This window comes from Juglans regia, chromosome 16 (genome assembly GCF_001411555.2).
Source record: "Juglans regia cultivar Chandler chromosome 16, Walnut 2.0, whole genome shotgun sequence".
Taxonomy (NCBI): domain Eukaryota; kingdom Viridiplantae; phylum Streptophyta; class Magnoliopsida; order Fagales; family Juglandaceae; genus Juglans; species Juglans regia.
In genome coordinates, this window is record NC_049916.1 from 23,399,619 (window position 1) to 23,422,851 (window position 23,233).

Sequence of the window (23,233 nt, forward strand, 5' to 3'; positions counted from 1 at the left end):
TTCGGATGTGATAAATTGTGGACTCAAATATGTATGATCATTGGACAAACAGGACTGTCTCACTTGGGATTAATGTTTGTTACCACTGAAGACCAAGTCCACTTGGAAAGTTCCCAACTCCTGAAATTAGTTTGTCAGCAACCTTTGAGAAAATTGCAGAGCCGTCAAAGAAAGGTACATCCGGATTTGATAAAGCAATCGGATGGCTAGGAAACGGGGTTGTGAGTATCTCACCACAAAGGGATTCTGCAACTACACGTCTGTCTTATTGTGGTTGTCCATTACCAATCACCCAGAAAATAATAAAAAATAGTGGATTTGTCGTAAGGAAAATGTTAGTATGTAGTTTGAGTTTGTTTCCTCACTTTAATTGCTCATATATTTTATTTTATTTTTTGTTTTACTTAATGATTAAGGAAGTGGTTTTTAGTGTATTGATATATATTTTTTTATTTTTTAAAAATATTAAAAAAATATGAAAAGAAAAAAAATACAAATACAAATTTGTGCTGGCTAGCATGCCCAACGGCAGCCTAGCATGACTCTTTGTCATTATGGGTTTATTTATTATCTTTTGTCAATTAGAGACTTGTTAGATGAAAAAATAAAAAATTATTTGAATCTCTCTCTTTCCCTTAACTGGGTTTTGTTTGGGTTCGAGTTGGACGATGACCTATTAATTGGAATTAGACCTGCTGGCAAGTAATTCTAATAATTTCTATTTTATTTTTTCCTTTGAGAAGAATATATATAGTATGTTACTCAAATGTGTTTCAGATTCGATTGATACTTATCAACATCATCATCCTCATCATCTAATAAGCACTTTTACTGTGCATATTATCATCATTATTAGTTTTATTTTGGAATGTGGTGTTTCTCTTTGGAGCTTTTAGTAGGCAAAACAAACTATGCCCTCTTCTGGGTATCCATTTGACACAATTATAAAAAGATCAAGAAAAAGGTGATTGCATTGGAATGTTGATTGAAAATATCAACCTCAATTCATTTTTGTTTATGTAAAGTTCTTACTCATTACTTTCATCTTTCTTGCATAATATCATTAGCTAGCTGTGTAAAGAATCATATATATATATATATATATATAAGGAAATTGCTGCAGTGAATTGGAAGTTGTGATTCAACCTACTGAAATGCTGCAGCTTCCTTTTTGCTATTCATCAGCCTGAGTTGTAAATTGGCCGTCTGGTTTGATTCTCTAAACCACAGTGTAATTCTCTCTCTCCCTCCCTCTCTCTAAGCATACTGATTCAGTACTTAAGAGTTTGGTTAGATGTTTCACTAATTTACTTCTTAAACATTAAGTTCAGGTCATTCTGACTATGTATGCTTATATGGTGCTACTTAATTGGTGCATTCCCATCCTAACATTGTCAAGCTGTTGGGATACTGTTGGGCTTGAGAGGATAAAGAGTTACTCCTTGTTTGTGAATTCATGCAAAAAGGCAGCCTAGAAAGACATCTCTTCAGCAGTAAGAGCTTACAAATGGAAATAAATTCAAATATCACCGTCCATATGTGCAAGCAATGTGCCCTAGCTGCACGAGTTTGATTGACCCATGTAAAACAAGTTTATTTGGTTCACCATATACCACATCTTTTTATTTATGCAAGTCGAGCTTATACGAGTTTGGTCACGAGTTTAGACTGAGTCGAATCGAGTTAATAAGAGTTTTGCTCGTTTAATATTCGAACCAATATTAATGTTTACGAATATCTCATTTATTAAATGAACTGAGTATTTACGAGCCGAGCTCGAACTGTTTACAAATTGCTCGTTTATTTACAACCCTTGTATAATATTGCGGTGGTGACTAGTATCAATTGAGTGAGAGTGTTAGCAGTGAAACAATAACCATGTATGATGTATGTGGTAGGTTTAGTGACTTGTGCAATTAACCATACATGATTGTCCGTGGTATTAATACTATAGAAGGAAAATTGATTTTTTTTTTTAAAAATAGATGAGGTCACATGTCCAACAGTAACCCATTCCTAATTTTATTAAAAAATCCTCACTTGTAGTAGATGCATACTGTGGAAACAAAACAAATAACACCTGAGAAATTACAAAAAATAATCATAAGAACAAAACTCGGGTGCCAAAAACCCAGATTAGACCAAAAAGACACAAAAAAACCAAGCCACGAAACCAATAATCCATTAACGTTTAATATAAGGAATGCTGAGTTTGTCCATGCGAATAATTCACCGAATAGAACCTTGTATGGAATTCTCGCCACAAAAATCAGAATTATAACCTTGAGTCCCTTGTTTCGCCTAAAAATCTGTGACTATATTAGCTTCTCTAAAAATATGACGAAAGCAAACATTAAGTTCACAAACAATATCTTTAACTTCCTCCCAAAAATTCCGTAGAAGGAAAATTGATAATGCATTGTTTATCAAAATAATAAACTCTCACCCTAAAGCTCTTTCTCCCGTTTGTAAAGAGTATTCATCTGTCATCATATATGGTTGTCAATAAAATTAGAGGTTGAGTCTCTCTTTTCTAAAAAAATAATAAGGCCTCTTTAGATTTTTGAACTGAGCTCAGCTCAAAAATAATAAGGTCTCTCTAGGCTCCGTTTGGATGTACAAAGCAGTTGAGTACACTTCACTTTTAAGTTGCTTTGGACATCCAAACATATAAATGAGTGTAGTTCAACTTGAACTCGTTGGTTGCGCCCATGTAAATAGCATCGGCAACTACCAAAAGGGACTTTATGGTTCCCCAGACATGAGCTGACAATTGACATCGGCTGAACGGAGCATTTCAAGTGCATTACTCATTGACATGTGTTGTTGGGCCCCACAACTCAAACCCACATGACATTTGTTCCTTAATCTTTGCGCCAGAATGAAGTGTAGAATTTTTTTTTTTTGCAGGTTCGGCGCACTGTGGGCAGACAATAATGTCAGTAAACGGTATATATTTATGATGGGTCCCAATAATTTTATAACTTTCCATAAATATATATAAACTCATCCTAACATCAAAACATATTTTAAACTCATCTCAAGTGGGTCCCACAAAATCACCTCAACTCACTACTATTCATAAAGAACTCATATCAACTCAGCTTAGCTTAACATCCAAACATAGCCTTAAAATTATTTGTCTGAGTTGAGTTTATTTTTGAACTGCCCTCAACATCCAAACAAATGTTTTGATGCAGACTGAATGCACTCTAATTTTAAACTCATCTGAGGGCCCCACAACTGACAAACCTGGTTTCAAGTATTTGAAAGAGGCATTTCACTATTCTCATTATACATTTTGTCTCATTTTTAAATAAAAAAATTTATAATTAAAAAGGATATATGTATAAAATAAGTGGTCAGCAAGCATCTACGTTGGCTTTCATAATTTTTACAAGTTTTTGTTTACAGGCTGCACCGATTGTAACACAAGATGTCAGGTGAATAGTGATAGTAGTACCCATATATTTTATAACTTCCCATAAATATATTTAAACTCATCTTAACATTCAAACACATTTAAACTTATCTTAGATAAACTCCACAAAACGTACTCCATTATCTCAACTCACTATTATTCATAAAAAAATTCAACTCAATTTAACTCAATTTAGCGCAACATCCAAATGCAACCTAAATTAAAAATAGTGCATTTAATAAGTAAGTCACAATTATTAATTTTTATTAGAATGTTTGTAGAGGCTATGCAATAAAGAAAGAGGTATTGCAAAATCATGTAAAATATAAAAATACATATTACAAGAATACGAGGGGCCAAATAATTCCCATCACTCACCAGTCATTGTCAAATAAAAAATAAAAAATAAAAAATAAAAAATAAAGGGAATTGGAGGGTTATGTTTTGTTTTGTTATGTTTTTTAAAATATCGAGTTGCTATGACGAAACAAGTCGTCTCTAAAGCTCATACACTTCGCCTTTTTATGACCCTCTCGGTTAAAACGCGTTACCAATAAGGTGATTCAAAGCGAGCCTTGTCACTGAAAATCTGAAACGGGTTTCTATATAAACTCCGTCCCCACCCCCGATTCCCGCTGAAACATCCTCGCTCTCTCTCTAATGGAAGCTGGCGAAAGAACATTCTCAAGATCTCATTCCCTCCAACTAATCTGCATCTTATTGGTAATTGTCTTCTATTTTTTAGGGTTTGCACGCCACGGATCGACGCCGATCCTTAGATCCTTCTATTTAATTATCTCCAATGGTTAGCCACGGTTGTAATCAGTCCTCTGGTTTGATTCTTCAAATTTCATTGCACCTAATAAAGAAGAAGTTTCTCACATTTATGAATTTGATTAATGAAAACCGTCAGTTGAATCAGTACTAAGTTTTATAATTATGCATTCTCAAAGTCTTTTCTATTTATGCATCAGTTTCTGTTAGATTATTGTTAATTTTTTAATCTTTCAATTAGGTTGTGTGCCATATCGCTCTTGTTGGATCAGATGTATTGGATACTTCAACTATGTAAGATTAGTCTTTGACATGAATATTTTTTTATTAGTACACTATACTTCATTTTGGGTCTTGTTTATTTTTTATTTTTTTCTGATTGATAGTGGTCTTTATTGCAATGTCTGTTATTTATTTCAGTCAAAGAGAATTCAAAGAGTTCCGGCCCTTGTATGACTGTGAGCAGTGCCGTTTGAGGAAGGTCTTGATCTCTTCTTTCTTATTTCAGTTTTATAATTACGATATCCCTTTCTATAGCTATTGATAATTTGATAGTCACAGAGCTACTTGGAGGTGTTTCATATCTTTGTAACTCTATTGCCATAATTATGTACCGCGTGGTATAATTAACTATTTACTATAATTGGCAACGTCCTAGAGGATGCTTGGTTTGGAAACCCTAGAAAACATAAAGGAAACAAGATGAAATGTAGTTTCTCCGTTTTTAAAACCTCAGATTTGGTTAAATAGTTAAGTATTCAAACCATCACAGAAGTTGGAGTTTTGGAATTTATTGCAGAAGTTCCATTTTAGTTCTTGATGAGATACAAATTTTACGAGGAGTTGGGGTAATATGTTTTGTTAAAACGTATGGATGTTTTCAATGAAGTGCAATGATAAGGGTTTGTTAGGTTGTCCTGTGAATCTCATATGATTCCATCTAAAATTTTATAACAACTGAACACAAACTCATGACCTCACTTTGAACCTTTTATGGGACAGCCAAATAGGCCTCTGAGGTTTTAGCTGCTACATGAGAGAGATCTGGAAAAGAGAACCAGTGTCTGTTGTAGTGGAATAAGAGTTTCTATCAAGTGTAAATGTCTTTTTTTTTTTTTAATAAGTAAACAGTAGTATTAATAAGAATAGGCATAACCCAAATACACAAGAAGGTATACAAGAGATAAGACCTATATTATCTAGGTCGCTAAAGAAGAAACAAGAAAATCATGTACATTTAGGCCATTAAAGTCTACAGCTATAGCCCAAAGAAATAAGGTGTGGAAAAATAAGGCTCGAAGCTCCTCTAGTGTCTGCTCCTTGTCTTCGAATGTCTGCTTGTTATGCTCTTGCCATATGCACCACATAATGCAAGCAAGGACCATCTTCCACACAACTTTGATTTGTGGACCACCACTCGGCGTCACCCAACTGGCCAATAGCTCAACCACTGTAGCAGGCCACCCAGTTTAACCCTATTCGACTGAACACTTTGCTCCACACAGCTCTAGCTGTCTCACAATGTAGCAAGAGATGATCCACTGTCTTGCTAGTATTCTTGCACATACAACACTAATCTGAGATAATTACTTGGCGCTTTCGCAGATTATCGGTAGTCAAAATTTTACCCAGGGCCACTGTCCAAGAGAAGAAGAGTGCTTTGGGGGGCGCCTTATTCCTCCATAGTCTTCTCCATGGGAAGTGAGTATTTGGTAGGAGTGTAAGGGACTTGTAGAAAGAACGAACAGAGGAAGTACCCTTACTTGTAGGTGTCCACCACAGTTTATCTTCTCGCAATCCATTCAGTTTCATAGAGTACACTAGGCTAAAAAAAAGCCTCGAAACTGTCTATCTCCCAATCTTGGACTGCTCTACTAAAGGTGACATTCCATTGGACTTGGTCTCCTGAATGAACCATGAGGTCCGCCACCAAAGCTTCTTGGTCACGTGCCACTCACTCTGAAACGGATGGGAAAGAGTCCTTTAGAGCCTCCTCCCCACACCAAATGTCCTTCCAGAATTTTATACGAGTACCCTCCCCCACCATAAACTTAGTGTGGCGCGTAAATGCCCCCCACCCTCGTCTTATTTGCTTCCAAACCCCGACACCATAGGACCCTTTCCCCTCTCTAGTACATCAATCCTCCCATAAACTGCCATGTTTGCAATCAATCACTAATTTCCAGAGGGCTTCCGGTTCCATATTCTATCTCCAAGGCCATTTCCCAAGAAGTGCCTGATTAAACGTTCTCAAGTTCTTTAACCCAACCCACCTGATTGTATTGGGCTACACACCTTATCCCATTTGACTAGGTGAAACTTTAATTCATCCCCCATCCCACTCCATAAGAACTTACGATAGAGTTTTTCAATCCGTGCCGCCACGCTAGTTAGAATTGGAAATGCAAATAGAAAATAAGTTGGTAAGTTAGAGAGAGTACTCTTGATAAGAGTCACCCGACCTCCTTTCCACAAATACAATCTCTTACACCCTGCCAATCTTCGTTCTATTATCTCAATAACTGTATCCCAAATAGATAAGGCTAATGATGCAGCCCCCAACGGTAATCCCAAATATGTCATAGGAAGAGAAGCGACCTTACACCCAAGTGTGTTTGCCAATTGCCGAGTAGTACTTGACGTTCCCAACTGGCACTAACTCTGATTTGTTGAAATTCACTCTCAAACCGGACACTGCTTCGAAGCATAGAAGAAGCGCCTTCAATGTCCTAAGTTGGTCTTGCTTTGCCTCGCAAAAGATTAGTGTGTCATCTGCAAATAGAAAGTGGGAAACCGAAATAAGGCATCTACTCGGCTCACCCACTAAAAATCCAGCCATAAAACTGTTGCTAACCACAACCGATAACATCCTACTCAGGGCCTCCATGATGACGACAAAAAGAAGAGGGGACAAGGGGTCTCCCTGTCTTAGGCCTCGAGAGCTGTTGAAGAAGCCCCCGGGGTTGCCATTGATCAAAACTGAGAATCTTGCCGTAGAGATGTACCATCTGATCCACATGCACCATTTCTCTCCAAAGCCACATCTCTTCAGTAGATAAAGGAGTAAGTCCCAGTTTACATGATCATATGCTTTTTCCATATCTAGTTTACAGATTATCCCTGCAATACCAGACTTTATTCTATTATCTAGGCATTCGTTGGCTCTTAGGACATAATCTAGAATTTGGTGACCCCTTACAAAAGCATTTTGTGGATTTGAAATAATCTTACCTATAACCGCCCCTAACCTACTAGCAAGCACCTTGGAAATGATTTTGTATACCCCATTTATGAGGCTAATGGGCCTAAAGTCCTTCACTTCCGATGCTCCAGTCTTCTTCGGGATCAAAGCAAAAAAGGTAACATTCAGGCTTTTCTTGAACTTCCCCGCCAAGAATAACTCTTGGAGCACATCATAATGTCCTCTTTCACTCCCTCCCAACATGTTTGAAAAAAGCCCATCGAAAAGCCGTCTGGACCTAGTGCTTTATCTTTCACCATTTTTTTGACCACATCATATACCTTCTCTTCCTCAAAAGATCTTTTCAACCAAGATGCTGATTGTGACTCAATAGAATCAAAACCAAGTCCATCTAATTTTAGCCTCCAACCCTCACCTTATGTACATAAATGTTTATAGAAACTCACCACATGTTCCCGGATCACGAGAGCCTTTGTGCACTCTCTACCATTGATTTTCAGGATCAAAGTGTAAATGTTACTGCATTGATAAGGAATTTCTTGAAGGATGCATTCGGAGGAGTAATGCTCCCCTCAAGGTTGCTTTCTTTGGTTGGCTGGCATCTCATGGGAAAAATATTGACTATCGACAAGTTGAGAAAGTGCGGCCTCTACATAAGAGATTGGTGCTTCATGTGCAAACACAATAGTGAATAAGCGGATCACCTCCCTCCTTCACTGTGAAGTAGTTAAGGCTTTATGGGATGAAATATTCACTTGGCTCGGTATTGCATGGGTAATGCCTAGGAGGTGATAGATTTATTGTCATGTCGGAGTGGAATTCGGGGCAATCGTCACATCATGGATGTTTAGAAGATGGTGCCTCTATGCTTAATGTGGTGCACATGGAAAGAGAGGAATGTTCGTTGTTTCGACAATAGGGAGCGCTCACTGGAAGGGTTTAGGGACTTTTTCTTTCATACATTGTTGCTTTGGGCATCATCTATTGTATTGAATGGAACGAGTTTTAATGACTTTTATGTTGCTTTTTGCAGTGCTTAGCTCGTAATTAGGCTCATTTCTTGTATTCTTCCTATGTACCTTTGTCATGTCTAATTACGTGGATTAATAAAATTTCTTTTTACTTATAAAAAAAAAAATATTGAAGGAAGGTGAATAAGGGTGGGGAAGATAGTATTATATAACTGAAAAATATGATTCTGAGAGCAGAAGTATGGCTAAAACCGTTTAATGTGGCTGGTGTACACTCGAGTTTTAGAAGTGCAACAGACAGATATTATGTTTTACATGCACAACCCTTCTTCACCTGCGCACTCACCATTATTCTGATTTTATTTTTGATCAGTAACAAAACATTACCTTTATGCAGAAGTTGTTACATTATACAAACTGTTGCATTTTATTGACCATATGGCCAAATGCTGGCTTAGCAGGAACAAGTTAATAATTCTGCTACAGGAGTTGGCAATCATCCAGATGAAAAGGTAATTTGTAGAGTTTTTCTTTTCTCAGTAGAAATAGTGGTTCTTATATTTATACATTTCACACAGGATATTGACATCATAGCAACATACACCGACACCTCTGGTGCTGTTCGAGTTAGTAGCGTGAAAATGAGGGATCTATCTGCGTCCTGGGTCTGGGAAAAACCTATTGATTCTAATCATGGTCAGTCAAAGAGTTCTCAGGTACTGCTATCTCATTTAAACATTGATTCTTTAAAAATGCATGTGGAATTACTCTATCATACTTAGCTAAAACAGTTTGAACAATTATGAGAACCACATGAATTACACATACAATTTAATTCCACGATGTTTTCCAACTAAGAGAAAAAACCATTAACTTCTCCCTTCGTTTCTTTTAAGTGGCTGACATAAAAAATTGAATTATTATCACCTCGTTACAGTCTCTGACTGACCATTTCCTTCTGATCCTTAATTTCAGAAAATGGAATATTCGTTTCAATCTGAGATGGGATCTGGAGAGAATGTGGAGCATTCTACTGATGAACATCAAGAAGGTGGAAGCCCATATCCTCAGATGTCATCAATGAGCCCAGTGAAGCTAATGCGACGGGTGAACTCAAGTGCTTTTGTTTTGTGTTCCCTAAATATATTTTGTGCAATCGATGTTGGTTTGTAACATGTCCTAGCCTTTCAGAAAATGCGGCAGGAAAGGAGGGATCTTCGAACTGCTCAGTTAATTCAACAAAATAAAGAAACTGACTACCAGATGGCAGCAGCAGCAGTTGAACGGTCGAAAAGCCTCGACACCACTGTCAAGGGAAAGTACAGTATATGGAGGCGAGATTATGATAATCCAAATTCTGATTCAACCTTGAAACTCATGCGTGACCAGATTGTAATGGCCAAAGCATATGCATACATTGCCAAGTCTAAAAATGAAAGTAATCTTTACAATTCTCTCACGCAACACTCCAGAGAAAGTCAGCGTGCTATCGGAGAAGCCAATTCTGATACTGAGCTTCACCCAAGGTATTTCTACTCTCTTTCCACTATTCTGAATACCAGGTGTAAGTGCTTGCTCTTGGTTTTCATGCAGTTTTTCTCACTGTTCCTATTTTAGTGCACTTGATCAAGCAAAAGCAATGGGCCATGTTCTCTCCATAGCTAAAGACCAACTATATGACTGTGCCATGATTGCAAGGAAGTTTAGAGCCATGCTTCAGTCAACAGAAGAGAATGTGAATGCCCTGAAAAAAAAGAGTGCATTCTTGATTCAGCTAGCTGCGAAAACAGTCCCTAAAGGACTGCACTGCCTTCCTCTGCAGCTTGCAGCAGAGTATTACCTGCAGGGTTATCATAAGAAACAGGACCGTGACAAAGAAAAGCTTGAAGATCCATCTTTATACCACTATGCCATCTTTTCTGACAATGTCCTAGCAACATCTGTGGTTGTCAATTCTACTGTGCTGCATGCAAAGGAACCTGAGAAACATGTTTTCCACATAGTCACAGATAAACTGAATTTTGCTGCAATGAGAATGTGGTTTCTTGTCAACCCTCCTCCAAAAGCAACTATACAAGTTGAGAACATAGATGATTTCAGGTGGTTGAATTCCTCTTACTGTTCCGTTTTACGTCAACTTGAATCTGCAAGAATTAAAGAATATTATTTCAAGGCAAATCATCCTTCTTCCATCTCTGCTGGGGCTGACAATCTTAAATATAGGAATCCAAAATATTTGTCCATGCTGAATCATCTTAGATTCTACCTTCCTGAAGTCTACCCAAATTTAGACAAGATCCTATTTTTAGATGATGATATTGTAGTTCAGAAGGATCTCACACCTCTCTGGTCCATTGATCTGCAAGGGATGGTAAATGGTGCCGTGGAGACATGCAAGGAGAGCTTCCACAGATTTGATAAGTATTTGAACTTCTCTAATCCAAAGATTTCTGAGAATTTCGATCAAAATGCTTGTGGTTGGGCATTTGGCATGAATATTTTTGACTTGAAGGAGTGGAAAAGGCGAAATATCACCGGAATATACCATCATTGGCAGGATATGGTACATCTTCGTCTCTCTTCTTCCTTCATGTCTCAAACAAGACTCCTCTTTCTCTTTTCATGTTATTATCATTCGCTCTCCATGTAAATTACTTATTCTATGCATTTCATTTGTGATAATAACTTTTAGTCTTGAAGTCGTGTATACAAATATCATGGTGATGGTAGCCAAAAGTGTGCAATATGCTTGTAATGCATTGGTATCTTTCGCGACTAAGGCTTGCAACTGATGTAGAAGATTTTTTTTTTTTTTGCAGAATGAGGATAGAACTCTTTGGAAACTTGGCACCTTGCCGCCTGGACTAATCACTTTCTACAACTTGACCTATCCGCTTGACCGGGGTTGGCATGTCTTGGGACTTGGCTATGACCCAGCTCTTAATCAAACAGCGATAGACAATGCAGCTGTCGTCCATTACAATGGAAACTACAAGCCATGGTTGGACTTGGCTGTTTCCAAGTACAAGTCTTACTGGTCGAAATATGTAATGTATGATAACCCCTATCTTCGATTGTGCAACATTAGTGAATAACATTTTTTCTTTTGTCCTGCTCACGCTCTTTCACTCACTTACACGTGTAATATTTGATCTAAACAAGAAAATAAATGCAAAATGCCTTATTGCTCCCATAGAATTCATCAATGTTCTCTTTTGTGCTATATGTTTCAGAAGTTACAGTGCAGTTTGCCTGAGCCATCTCATAAACATATATATATATATATATATATATATTTATATATATATTGGCTACATGTAACGCCTTCATCTGTTGTTTCCCAATTTCCTCTTAAACAGTATACAGGTGTTAAGAATAATGGAAAAGGGTTTGAAAATGGCTAATGAGAGGAAATTGATCCTCAAGCATCTGGTTCTCAAGTTCCACGTGTCGTGTCGGGTCCATGAAATGGCAAAGCAAACCTATACTCTGCTTACTATATGCTTTTGCAGCTATCCAGTGATGATGAAATCTCATTTCGACTATCCACAACAATGCATAGTGCTCACTGCGTTTAGATATACTGACTTCGTTGGAATATTCACTCGTTTTATTGTCAGGTCCATGAAATGCCAAACCTCATTAATACAAATATAAGAAGTGCTAGATTCATAAAATGATCTATTTTATGATAAAATGAATTTTACAACATCAAATTACGTCAATTTATTTCTTTAAAAGTAATACTACTCCTAGTACTGCTAAAATAATAATCATGCAACAATACTTGTGTGGCAAACATGTATTTGATGTTATGATTTGATTTTGGAATTTTCAAATTTTTTTTAAAAGACTAATACGTGTACTAGATTTGCTTGTTACACGATTTCATGCTGAGGAAATTACAAGGGGTAACACTCAATATGTAAATTATTTAATTAAAAATAATTAAGAATCTAAATTATTTGGAGGATTTTATGCTCCTCAGACGAAAAGTTAAAAAGATGTAAAGAAATTGGATAGGCTCCACCAGCAAAGTACAAGAAAAGTTCTGGAGAGGATATTCTCATCTGGACTTTGACAACAAAGGTTCTGAGTAACAACCCCGAGCCCCCATTTCTTCTGCCTTGCATGTGACTGAACATAGTGCCCGGTTTCCAAAACACGTCATCAACAAATTCGTCGGCTACTAAATACTAACTGATTATGAGAATCATTAGCGACCGTTATATGGAACAAACGAACGGAAGCAAACTCACCAAAGCTCTTCTCAAGAACACTAACAATCCCAAACTAGCATGGCACCTCTTCAAGCGCATTCTCTCCTCTCCCTCTTTCTCCAACTACTGTCTTCGATCCATACCCGTCATCGCTCGTATCCTTGTTCGTGAACAAATGCACCGCGAAATTGATAGCCTTCCCGAACTCCTTGACTCGCAACCCGTCGAAACGTCTCACCCTTGTCTCCTTTCCCTCGTGCGAGTCTTGGCCCAATCGGGTCTTGTTGATGAGGCTGTTTCCCAATTCAAATCGCTTCGAACCCGGTTCCCGGAAAAGCCTCCTCCCATATCTTTGTATAATTTGCTTCTTCAGTCCTCCTTAAAGGGAGACCGTGCGGATTTTGTGTCATGGTTGTACAGAGATATGATTGTCGCTGGGATTAACCCGGAAACATATACTTTTAATCTTTTGATACGTGCACTGTGTGACTTGGGTCTTATGGAAGTGGCTCGGGAGGTATTTGATAGAATGTCTGAGAAGGGTTGTCAACCAAATGAGTTCACTGTTGGGATTTTAGTTCGTGGGTATTGTAGAACCGGGCTTGCTACACAAGGCTTGGAGCTTTTAAATAAGCTGAGGAATTATAATGTTTTTCCCAACAGGGTTGTGTACAATACTTTGATATCTAGTTTTTGTAGAGAAGGTAGGACTGATGAAGCTGAGAAGTTAGTGGAGAAAATGAGAGAGGATGGTATCCTTCCAGATGTTGTTACTTTTAATTCTAGGATTTCAGCCCTTTGTGGGGCAGGGAAAATCCTAGAGGCTTCTAGAATTTTTAGAGATATGCAAATTGATGAAGAATTGGGGTTGCCTCGGCCAAATATCATAACTTATAACTTAATGCTCGAGGGTTTTTGCAAGGAAGGGATGTTGGAGGAAGCAAAGACCCTGTTTGAGTCTATGCAAAATGTTGGTGATTTTATAAGTTTGGAGAGTTATAATATATGGTTGTTGGGTTTGGTTAGGAATGGGAAGCTGTTAGAGGCACGATTGGTTCTAAAAGAGATGGTGGATAAGGGCATTGAACCCAATATCTACTCATACAACATTGTGATGGATGGGCTATGCAAAAATGGGATGCTCTCTGATGCAAGGATGGTTATGGGCTTGATGAAATGTAGTGGTATTCCCCCAGATACAGTAACTTATGGTACTTTACTACACGGGTACTGCAAGAAGGGGAAGATATCTGAAGCCAATAATATTCTTCATGAGATGATGAGTCGTAGTTGTTTCCCAAATACCTATACTTGCAACATTTTGCTGCACAGCCTATGGAAAGAGGGGAGAACATCGGAAGCAGAGGAATTACTAAAAATGATGAATGAGAGAGGTTATGGCTTAGATACTGTGACATGCAATATCGTGATTGATGGTCTGTGTAATATTAAGAAATTGGACGAAGCAATTGAAATTGTGAATGGGATGTGGACTCATGGAAGTGCTGCTCTTGGTAACCTGGGGAACTCATTTATCGGCCTAGTTGATGATAGTGGTAATGGGAAGAAATGCATGCCTGATTTGGTCACCTACTCAACAATAATTAGTGAGTTATGCAAGGCTGGGAGGCTTGATGAAGCTAAAAAGAAGTTCACTGAGATGGTGAGGAAAAACTTGCTTCCTGATTCTGCAGTTTACAATATTTTTATATATACTTTCTGCAAACAAGGAAAGCTATCATCCGCATTTCGAGTTCTAAAAGACATGGAGATAAATGGCTGCAACAAGACCCTTCAAACTTATAACTCATTGATCCTGGGCTTAGGAAGTAAAAATCAAATATTCGAAATATATGGGCTGATGGATGAGATGAGAGAAAGAGGAGTTTCTCCAAACGTTTGTACTTACAATAATATAATCAGCTGTCTCTGTGAAGGAGGGAGAGTCCATGATGCCACCTCTCTTTTAGATGAAATGATGCAAAAGGGCATCTCCCCTAATATATCTTCATTCAGAATATTAATCAAAGCTTTCTGCAAGCTGTGTGATTTTGCATTAGCAAAGGAGATATTTGAGATTGCTCTGAGTATATGCGGCCACAAGGAAGCCTTATATAGTTTGATGTTTAATGAATTACTTGCTAGAGGTGAAGTTGCCGAAGCTAAAGAGCTGTTTCAAGCTTCTTTGGATAAGACCTTTGATGTGGGAAACTTCTTGTTTAAGGATCTTATTGGCAAACTCTGCAAGGATGAGAAATTAGAGGATGCTAGTGAAATTCTTCATAGGATGATTGATATAGGATATGGATTTGATCCTGCATCTTTCATGCCAGTGATTGATGGCCTGGGTATAAGGGGAAACAAGCACGAAGCTGATGAACTTGCTGAGAGGATGATGGAAATGGCTTCAGCAGGTAGGGTGGAAAATAAGGTCTATCGAAATCAGTGGCAGAGAGTCCGTGGAAAACCCAAGAAACATGGGGCAAGTGATTGGCAGACCATACTTCACAGGTAAATGATTGGATAAGACTCATTTGTAATTTATTTCTTCTTTCTTTTCTTCTTTGATCTCATTGATCTCGTGATTTATTTGCACTAAACTTGGGTCATGTTCAGTTCATTTATTCATTTTTTAAGAATAAGCTTTAAAAACTGCTTTCTGCACTAATTTACCAGATTTCCTGTATTAAGGAATCCATATTATCTACTCATATAAAAACTTATCCATATTCGTATGAACAAGTACATCAGGGCAGTGTGATGGTCCATGTAGCTCCTATTTTGCAACGACTGCATGATGGTGTTTATCACCAGCTTGCATCAACATGTGGTACATTTGATTCCTTGGTTACTGATTATCAACATGTGCTCCAATTAGATGATCTGCAATTCCAAGCTATGAACACACTTTTTTTAAAAAAAAAAATCCAAGTTACGAACGTTACGGGGAAGTTAACACCCACACATGAATTCTGAATATACTGATTCTAGCAAACCAAACAAATATTATTATCTTAGAATTTCAATCTTGTTGTGATGGAACTAGGTTTAACTTACCCTCTCTTATCTTAAAACTACCTTTGAATTCATTGAGCTTGCTGACTTTGTATCTGCTTTGTATTCTTTCACAGAGATGATGGCAGTGCAATTACATTGAAAGCTCTTAAGCGGGTACAGAAAGGCTTGGGTCAGGGTAGTATATCAAGTTTGCAGCCCCATAAAAATCAAGTTCTTGATTATTAGGATGCTGATGATTGACTTTAACTCTTGGGGGTCAATGGTGCAGATTTTAAACTAGATTATAGGAGGTCTTTTCTAGACACACTGGACTCAAGGTGGGGGCGGATGGTTCCTTCATTAAATTTTGGCATGACATATGGTGTGGAGATATAACTTCGAGGAAGCTTTTCTAAATGCGTATAAGATTGCATGTGTGCAGAAGACTTCAGTGGCCTATCTATTGGGATCCTTTAGTTGCTCCCCTCAGTGGAACTTCAATTTCTTCAAAGTGGCTTATCATTGGGAAGTTGACTCCTTCACAGAATTTGTTAATATATTGTTCTGTGCTAGATTAAGTGATGGAAGAATAGATAAGACCCTTTCGAGGCCTTCTAAGAAAGGAAGCTCACTGTCTGCTCAATTTATCCCAGTCCTCACAACTCATGATTGTAATTCCTTTCCTTGGAAGAGTATTTGGAGGACTATGGTGCTAAAAGCATCTTTTTTGGCCTGCCAGCTTATTTAAAGAAGATTCTCATCTTGAATAATCTAAGGAAATGCCAGATTATTGTAGCTGATTGGTGTTCTCTGTGTAAAAGTGGTGGGCAATTTGTAGATAACTTGCTACTGTATTGCGAGATAGCTAGAACTCTTTTTGTTAGAGTTGGGTTAGCATGGGTTATGCCTAGAAGCTTGGTAGACCTTCTTGCAAACTAGAGAAGATTATATGACGGTTCACAACTTGTAGTAGTGTGTCACCAATATGCTCACTGTGGTGCATTTGGAGGAAAAAAGGAATGATAGAATAAACATTAATGGACTAAGTTTCCATGATGTCCTTATATGTTTTTAAAATTTGAAATTACATATTCCCAGATTCTATATAATTTTGAGGCTGGCAAGTATTTCGTATAAATAATGGATGTTCTCATAATGGGTGATAGGGTAGTGCAAGCTGTGTTATTTAAAAACTTCAGGGGCTAATGGAAGCAAGTGATAGTAGTTCATGGATGGAATTGTATTCTGGCATGATACGATTCATGCTAAGCCCCAAGCAAGTGCTTAAAATGGTACTAATAATTTCATAGCTCTTAATTTATTCCATCTAGAATACCCATAGATCTTAAAAAATAAGATCCAATATTGGTTTAAAAACTAAACAAAGAAGTGAACAGATTAATGTGATCATCATCAACAATCTCCAATTGATAAGCCGCTGTTCTAACAACTTAATTAGAACCCAAGAATCCCTGAATAACCTCTTATATATGTTCCTGAAAAACGACATAATTAAGTAGCTAAACGGATCGAAACTGGTGATAGTGTTCAAGACAGATCACTGCTACCAAAGGGACTTCCGAGATATGGATTAGAAGCATGCTGAAGGGAGAGTCTGAGTGTGTGACTTTGAGATGCTCTGAATATGTGTATGCACTCCTGAAGATCAGCATCGCATGCCAAAAGAACCCAGTACTCACGATCATCGTCCAAATATCTGAGATCCACTCTACTGATATAATCTAGATTGAGTCTCCTTGCAATCTCTAGCTGCAAATCTCCAAAAGTCCAATTTGGTTGGAATCTAAACCGAATTTTTTCATCACCAAAAGTAACTTTAACTCAAAAAGCACCAGTACCGCCATCTCCAGAATTATGGCTGCTGCTTTCTAGTAAAATGGGCAGAGTCTCAAGATCAGGAAGCCCGCCAAAAGATTTGAGGCATTCGGCTGCGGGGAGAAGGTTCTGTTCGTGTCGATTCAAGGTATGTAAGTCTGCATCACTGCAAGCCATAGGCAGCAATCCACCAGGCTTCTCTCTCATTAATGTATCTGCATTACTCAAAGCATTGATGGGTGTGCTATGTTGCTGTGCTGCAGTACTAGCACAAAAGCTACTGGGACCAAAGGTCTGGCTGCATGAAGAAGGCAGGGATTTTGAGTGAGTACCGGACCCATGGTTAAGTAAACTACTCTCTGGTATAGGGTTTGATTGCTTTGAGCCGTCACTGATCATTTTCATTGACGAGAAAGAGCCATTTCCAGGGGAGTTAAATTCTGGGAAGTTAGTGTAGAAAGACCCGATTTGAATTGCACCCTCAGCTCCTGGAACCGAGTCGATTACACTCTGGAGTTTCCTCAGAGAGTGGCCTACCTTCTTGATCTTTCGAGATGGCCATCGTGTAATCCCATGTTGCCTGCATATCCTTTTCAGGGTAGTCGGGCACACTGCAACCCAAAGAAAATGCTATATATGAGCAACATGTATACTTAAACTGGCAGATACATATTGAGTTGATCAAGGTTTAGAGTTCTTTCGTGTTACAGCTTAAATTCTAGTGAAGACAGCTTAAGAAAATTCTATAGAAAACTGGATCACTCCTAATGTTTTTTCATTAGAAATTCAAGTAATTTCAGTTCCATTAATTGCATCATAGAAATTAGAAATAAAACAATTACTTCTGACTTTACTAGTGATGGATATTTTCCTACCACCAATACTTTTAGCAGCATCTTTTAGGCTTCCTGCAAAGTATTGCCGGAGAACTGACAAGCTTATAGTCTTCTGTGTCTTGGTCCTCCTCTTCTCGCCTGTTTTTCTACCACTTGATGAACGCCGCCCGCCATAAGAATAAGAACCTCCACCACCATCAACACTACCTTTGGACCCAGAACTTTGCTGAAGTTGCCCAAATTCTGACAAGCCCTGCCCATTGAGCGAGGCCCCCTGAGTGTTATCCCAGTGAGTTGTCACCTTGAATTCCTCCTTGGGATCTTCTTCTTGGTACTCCAAGGAGATAGAGACACCTTTGCCTTTCTGCTGGACCTCCTTCATGTGGGCAATCCATGATGACTCTTTCGAACAGGCTTCTTTCAGAGGGGAAGATACTGATTTCTGAGGTTCTTCTTTCTTAATTCTAACATCATCTGAAGCAATAACCACTTCCTCAACTGAGTATATGACTTCATCCTCATCGAGTACTACTTTCTCTATTACAGCATGCAAACTCCGGCAAGCCTGTTGTAGCACAATGGACAATGAGTTGAGCATCTGATTTTGTTCTTCAGTATCATGGCAATCCTTTGGTAAGAAAAACTCCAACACAAAATCAGCTGAGCCGGTATAGAGGCTGCGGAAGGGGATTGCTACAGCAGCACGCAATCCAAACATCCTAGCATGGTGAGAGAGAGGATATTCTATCTTGCTAAAGGCAGACATATCAGTTGCAAAACATGGTTTGGTTGTGGTGAATGCAGTCCCGACGGTTCCTTGACCTCGAAACAGGTGGTACTCGGAGCAGGCTTCATGGAAGCCCAAAACTTCTGCATCAGACACAAAGCAAGCCGTATCCACAGTTGAAAGACAATGAGCATAATTCTCATCAGAATGCCGGCATCCACCTTTACCTTGTTGGAGACATGGGGCCCAAGTTAGAGCTAAAGGCAATCTATGTGTCTTGCAAACAGTTGCTAAAACCTCTACTATCTCGGCCAATGCTACTTGGTACAACTCGTCATAATTATAAGCCTGTTGAAGATTTATATAAGATCATGGATTCTGGGAATAATTTACAAAGTTGAAATACTCGAGAAATGCTGTTCATGTTAATCGATACCGCTCGTACTCTTACCTTTACACTTGGAGGGCTGAAGGATTGATAACTCCGAAGATCAACATTAGCCTGCAAAATGAAAATATATAGTACTACTTGTAAGAAGATAAAATGAAAGACATGCATTTACATCAATTGCAGTTACTCATCATCATGCATTAAATATTGCTCTACTGGTTGCTAGGTAGAAGGAATAGAAAACATTAATTATAAATGGAAGGGTGGTGCTACGTATCCAGTACTACCGATGGTGGCACCAAATGGCAATTTTTTTTTTAAATGTTTTTTTAAACCCCTTGAACATTTTAAAAAAATAAAAAAAATTCAAATTCATTAAAAAAATACTTTCTTAACTATTAATTAGTAAAAATAAATTTTAAAAAAAAAGGATTTATCTGTAGGTTTTGTAGGTGGGAGTAGTGTTTTCATTCCTGCACGATGATCAGATAGCATAAACGTTCTTGAAAGATATTATTTTAAGCTATATATTAAATAGATGATTACTTATATTCACAGAAGATCATAATTATAACCATTAATCATGTCACTACAACAAATATGGAACAAAAACCACGTACAGTTGGAAGCTGCTGATCATGTGCAATCAATGCAAGGATGCATGGCTTCCATGCAAGTGCATCTTCAAACAGGAAAAGCTACGAATTAAAATCATTTATTTATAATTATTGTAGATATATGGTGCAGTACTAGTAGATCTTGGTTGGACATTAAAAACCCAACCAACTGATCTTAAATCATTTGAATTAAGCTAGAATTAATGTCGTTTAATATAACAGGGACGTACGTGGCTTAATAATATATATAATTTTGTTTCAACTTAGTGCTACTTATAAATTAATAATGGATATTATATATATATATATATATATATATATATTAAAAAAAGAAGAAGGCCAGGTAAGAATTAGGAGAATGGAACCTGATCAAGAGCTTGGCAGATCACATTTTCAAGTTCTGGGCGATGGACGTTGATATTTTGATCAGCAGTTGTGACAATCTCAACAACACCCAAGCAAGTTCCACTCCCTCGTTCGAAAACAGGAAGGGCAAGAAAGCCTCGAACGCCGCGTGAGTACTGCTCATCATGTGCATAGTTAATTATATCATGTGGGTATTCGTCTCTTTTGAAGAAACGAACAATATCAGGAGTCCAATATTCAGGCAACTGTTCCCAGAAAACCTGATCTATATCTTCCTCAACTGCAAACTCATGATCATATGCCCTAGAAACATCTCTGTAGTTCGCAAGGCTCTTGCAGTTAGCTCCAAAGGAGTATGGCTGATCCTGAGTGGTGAGGAAATTATATCTGCCTCCCGATGATCTCCAGCTTATTGGCACCCATATCTGAATAAGCACATTCATGTTCTTTGTACATTCTGTCAAGTATCCAACGGCCATCATTAGTCTCTCTTTCACTGATGAACAAGGTCCCGGATTAGCCCAGCTTGGCCCAATCCACCATCTCCTGATCATCCCAAGTTCAGTGCCTTCTACTAGAATACCTTCAGATTCGGGAAAAGTTCCTTCGGTGGATTCTTGGTAGATTTGCTGGCTGTAGTACTGGTTGATGCTGAGATGACTGATAGAGTTTATTTCCAAAGGAGGCAAATAATGATGTGAAGGCCGGTACTCATGATTGAAAGCTTGGGCGGAAGCTGGTAGGGGGCCTGGAGGGAAAAGGTTTAAGCCTAGTCCAGTGGTCTCCAACCAGCATCCTTCAATCAAAAGTTCATCCATGAAACCCAATTCTGTGTTACTGATCATATTATTCTCAGAGAAGTTCCCGTATGTGGTGGAGTTGGACGTAAAGGCACCATATTCCATGTTAAATTCCCGTTCGATTTCCATATCCGGCTGTACGTACTTGGTTTGAAAAGATTCACGACCCGATCGATACACGTAAAGATGAAATACAGAAAGATCAGGAGCTTCCAGGAAATTAATGTTACTTTTGCCAGCTGATCAGTCCCAGAAACATCTAGCTTTTTCTTAAATGGAAATGATAAACCAGATGCAGAGAAGGCTTCAAGTTTCAAAAATCAATTAATCAAGACCCAACTTAATTAATGATCATCATCTCATGTACTTGTGATGACTAAAAATTAAGTATATTTTATGAACAATCAAGACACAAAAAGAAAATAGAAACAAAAAATACAAGAAGTGACGAAACAGAAAAAAAGAAAAGAAAAAGCTACTCACAATATTACTTTGTCGAACTTCTTGTAAACCTCGATCGGTCTTTGATCATCATGCTAGCATGCATAGAATTAATATGTGTCAGGCCGCCAGTACTACTTCTACTATATATGCGCGCCCCGTCGAGTCAGAAGAATCTAGCTAGCTAGCTAGCAACACGTACATGATGATGATCAACAACAAAGATTTTGGTAGACTGATCATCAGGAAATTAATTAAGATCAGTAGTACGTACGTATGTAGTATATAGTACTTGTTGCATGTCTTTGTGGAAAAGGAAATATGCATGCAAGCTGTTCTCCTGCTCGATCTAGTTTTGGTATCAACTACTAATAATGCCTCAAGCTAATTAAGTGATGATCTGTGCGTGTCTTGAGAATCTCATACCAGAAATTAGACATTAATTAAAAGAATTTCCTGTGCTGTTTACTTTAATTGGATGGTTCAAACACTTTGTCATGATGAATTTCTGTTAATGACAATTATATAAATATATATATATATATATATATTTATGAATCAAATATAATATTTTATGGACTTAAAAAAAAAAGGACATATATATATTATATTGCAAATCAAGATTAATAGTGCTCGATTGGATTTTGTAAATATAATAACAACGTCGATAGTTAGTTATTCATGTACATCGATCAATTCTAAAATATTAATCCGTGCTTTGATCATCATAAACGTAAAATATCAGGAAATTCATAAATTTTTTTGAGTTGTGTATTACTCAAAATATATCTTTCATCTTCAATAATGGTCTATTATATCAAGTTAATGCAGTTTGAAAGGGATATATATATATATATATAATTATTATAGTAATTAAGCAATTAATTTGATTAGTCATTGAAAATGACATCCAAATTATATATATTTTTCAAATAAAAGGTATCATGACTAAACTAATTATATATATATATTTAATTAACTCCCCATTAATTCATGAAACTTGCTAATTAAAAAGTGTTAAATTCTCTGTACTGATCATCCCGGCCACCACTTTCGTGCATATATGCATCATTGATCATGTCATTGATCGTCATGTACGTACGTAATATAAGCGGCGAATTGTTATCACAAATCAACCTAAATTATAGACTCACTTGCGTCCTCGATTACACACAAAAAGTGACCTTAATATATATATATATATATATATTGAATATATATGTTGAGGCTGACCCTAAGCGCATCCTCTTTCATCCTCCATACATATGTTTGATAATGAACGGCCAATTTATAATGATTTCACCTCTGATCTGACGTTGGTGTCTAGTCAGATACGATGAATTATTTGCAGCTAATTGACATTAATAGGCCGGGTCTTGTGTGCCAGAGGGAATTGTTTTTGTTTCTTGGTTTTGTTTTTCAATGTTTTCGAGGATAAATTTGGTCCCAGCATTGATTTTTTGAAACCAGATCGATGCAGAAGGCTTCAAGTTTCAAAAACCAATTCAAGACGTTATACCCAACTTGATCATCTGTTCATGTGATGTCTGCAGTCCGGACTCTAAACCACGACTAAGATTAAGTATATTTTATGAACAATCATGACATAAAAAGAAGGGAAATGTTATGCATTA

General features: G+C 37.6%; 3 protein-coding genes across 5 annotated transcripts; 2 read left to right on the forward strand and 1 right to left on the reverse strand.

Moving 5' to 3' along the window:
- The first annotated feature begins 3,973 nt into the window (after positions 1-3,973).
- On the forward strand, positions 3,974-11,566 carry LOC109006652 (probable galacturonosyltransferase 3). Of its 3 annotated transcripts, none has more exons than XM_018986006.2 (9): positions 3,974-4,144; positions 4,437-4,489; positions 4,616-4,676; positions 8,830-8,880; positions 8,947-9,084; positions 9,344-9,475; positions 9,560-9,894; positions 9,986-10,931; positions 11,188-11,566. In XM_018986006.2, the coding sequence occupies exons 1-9, from the start codon at positions 4,082-4,084 to the stop codon at positions 11,461-11,463; spliced, it is 2,055 nt and encodes a 684-aa protein (XP_018841551.1). In that variant the 5' UTR covers positions 3,974-4,081; the 3' UTR covers positions 11,464-11,566. The 3 variants fall into 3 exon arrangements, with proteins under 3 accessions (XP_018841551.1, XP_018841550.1, XP_018841552.1); XM_018986005.2 differs by having other exon boundaries at positions 3,996-4,144; positions 8,827-8,880; XM_018986007.2 differs by lacking the exon at positions 3,974-4,144 and having other exon boundaries at positions 4,452-4,489; positions 8,766-8,880.
- An 880-nt stretch (positions 11,567-12,446) lies between these two features.
- Positions 12,447-16,631, forward strand: LOC109006650 (pentatricopeptide repeat-containing protein At2g17140). The gene is made up of 2 exons (XM_018986003.2): positions 12,447-15,099; positions 15,720-16,631. Exons 1-2 carry the CDS (start codon positions 12,575-12,577, stop codon positions 15,829-15,831), a joined length of 2,637 nt encoding a protein of 878 aa, XP_018841548.1. The 5' UTR covers positions 12,447-12,574; the 3' UTR covers positions 15,832-16,631.
- Positions 16,632-17,427: 796 nt separating this feature from the next.
- Positions 17,428-21,287, reverse strand: LOC109006487 (protein NLP2-like). The gene is made up of 4 exons (XM_035686237.1): positions 20,358-21,287; positions 19,436-19,486; positions 18,297-19,332; positions 17,428-18,032 (listed from the first exon to the last, which is right to left on the reverse strand). The coding sequence occupies exons 1-4, from the start codon at positions 21,285-21,287 to the stop codon at positions 17,428-17,430; spliced, it is 2,622 nt and encodes an 873-aa protein (XP_035542130.1).
- Between the last annotated feature and the right edge of the window lie 1,946 nt (positions 21,288-23,233).

Coding starts and splice junctions, on each gene's coding strand:
- LOC109006652 (XM_018986005.2), top strand. CDS start 4,082: ATGGAAGCTGGCGAAAGAACATTCTCAAGATCTCATTCCCTCCAACTA. Junction 4,677..8,826: donor AGCAGTGCCGTTTGAGGAAG/GTCTTGATCTCT, acceptor ATGCTGGCTTAG/CAGGAACAAGTTAATAATTC. Junction 9,895..9,985: donor GATACTGAGCTTCACCCAAG/GTATTTCTACTC, acceptor TTCCTATTTTAG/TGCACTTGATCAAGCAAAAG.
- LOC109006650 (XM_018986003.2), top strand. CDS start 12,575: ATGAGAATCATTAGCGACCGTTATATGGAACAAACGAACGGAAGCAAA. Junction 15,100..15,719: donor TGGCAGACCATACTTCACAG/GTAAATGATTGG, acceptor ATTCTTTCACAG/AGATGATGGCAGTGCAATTA.
- LOC109006487 (XM_035686237.1), bottom strand. CDS start 21,287: ATGGAAATCGAACGGGAATTTAACATGGAATATGGTGCCTTTACGTCC. Junction 19,487..20,357: donor TCTGCCAAGCTCTTGATCAG/GTTCCATTCTCC, acceptor TTCATTTTGCAG/GCTAATGTTGATCTTCGGAG. Junction 19,333..19,435: donor TCAGCCCTCCAAGTGTAAAG/GTAAGAGTACGA, acceptor AATCTTCAACAG/GCTTATAATTATGACGAGTT.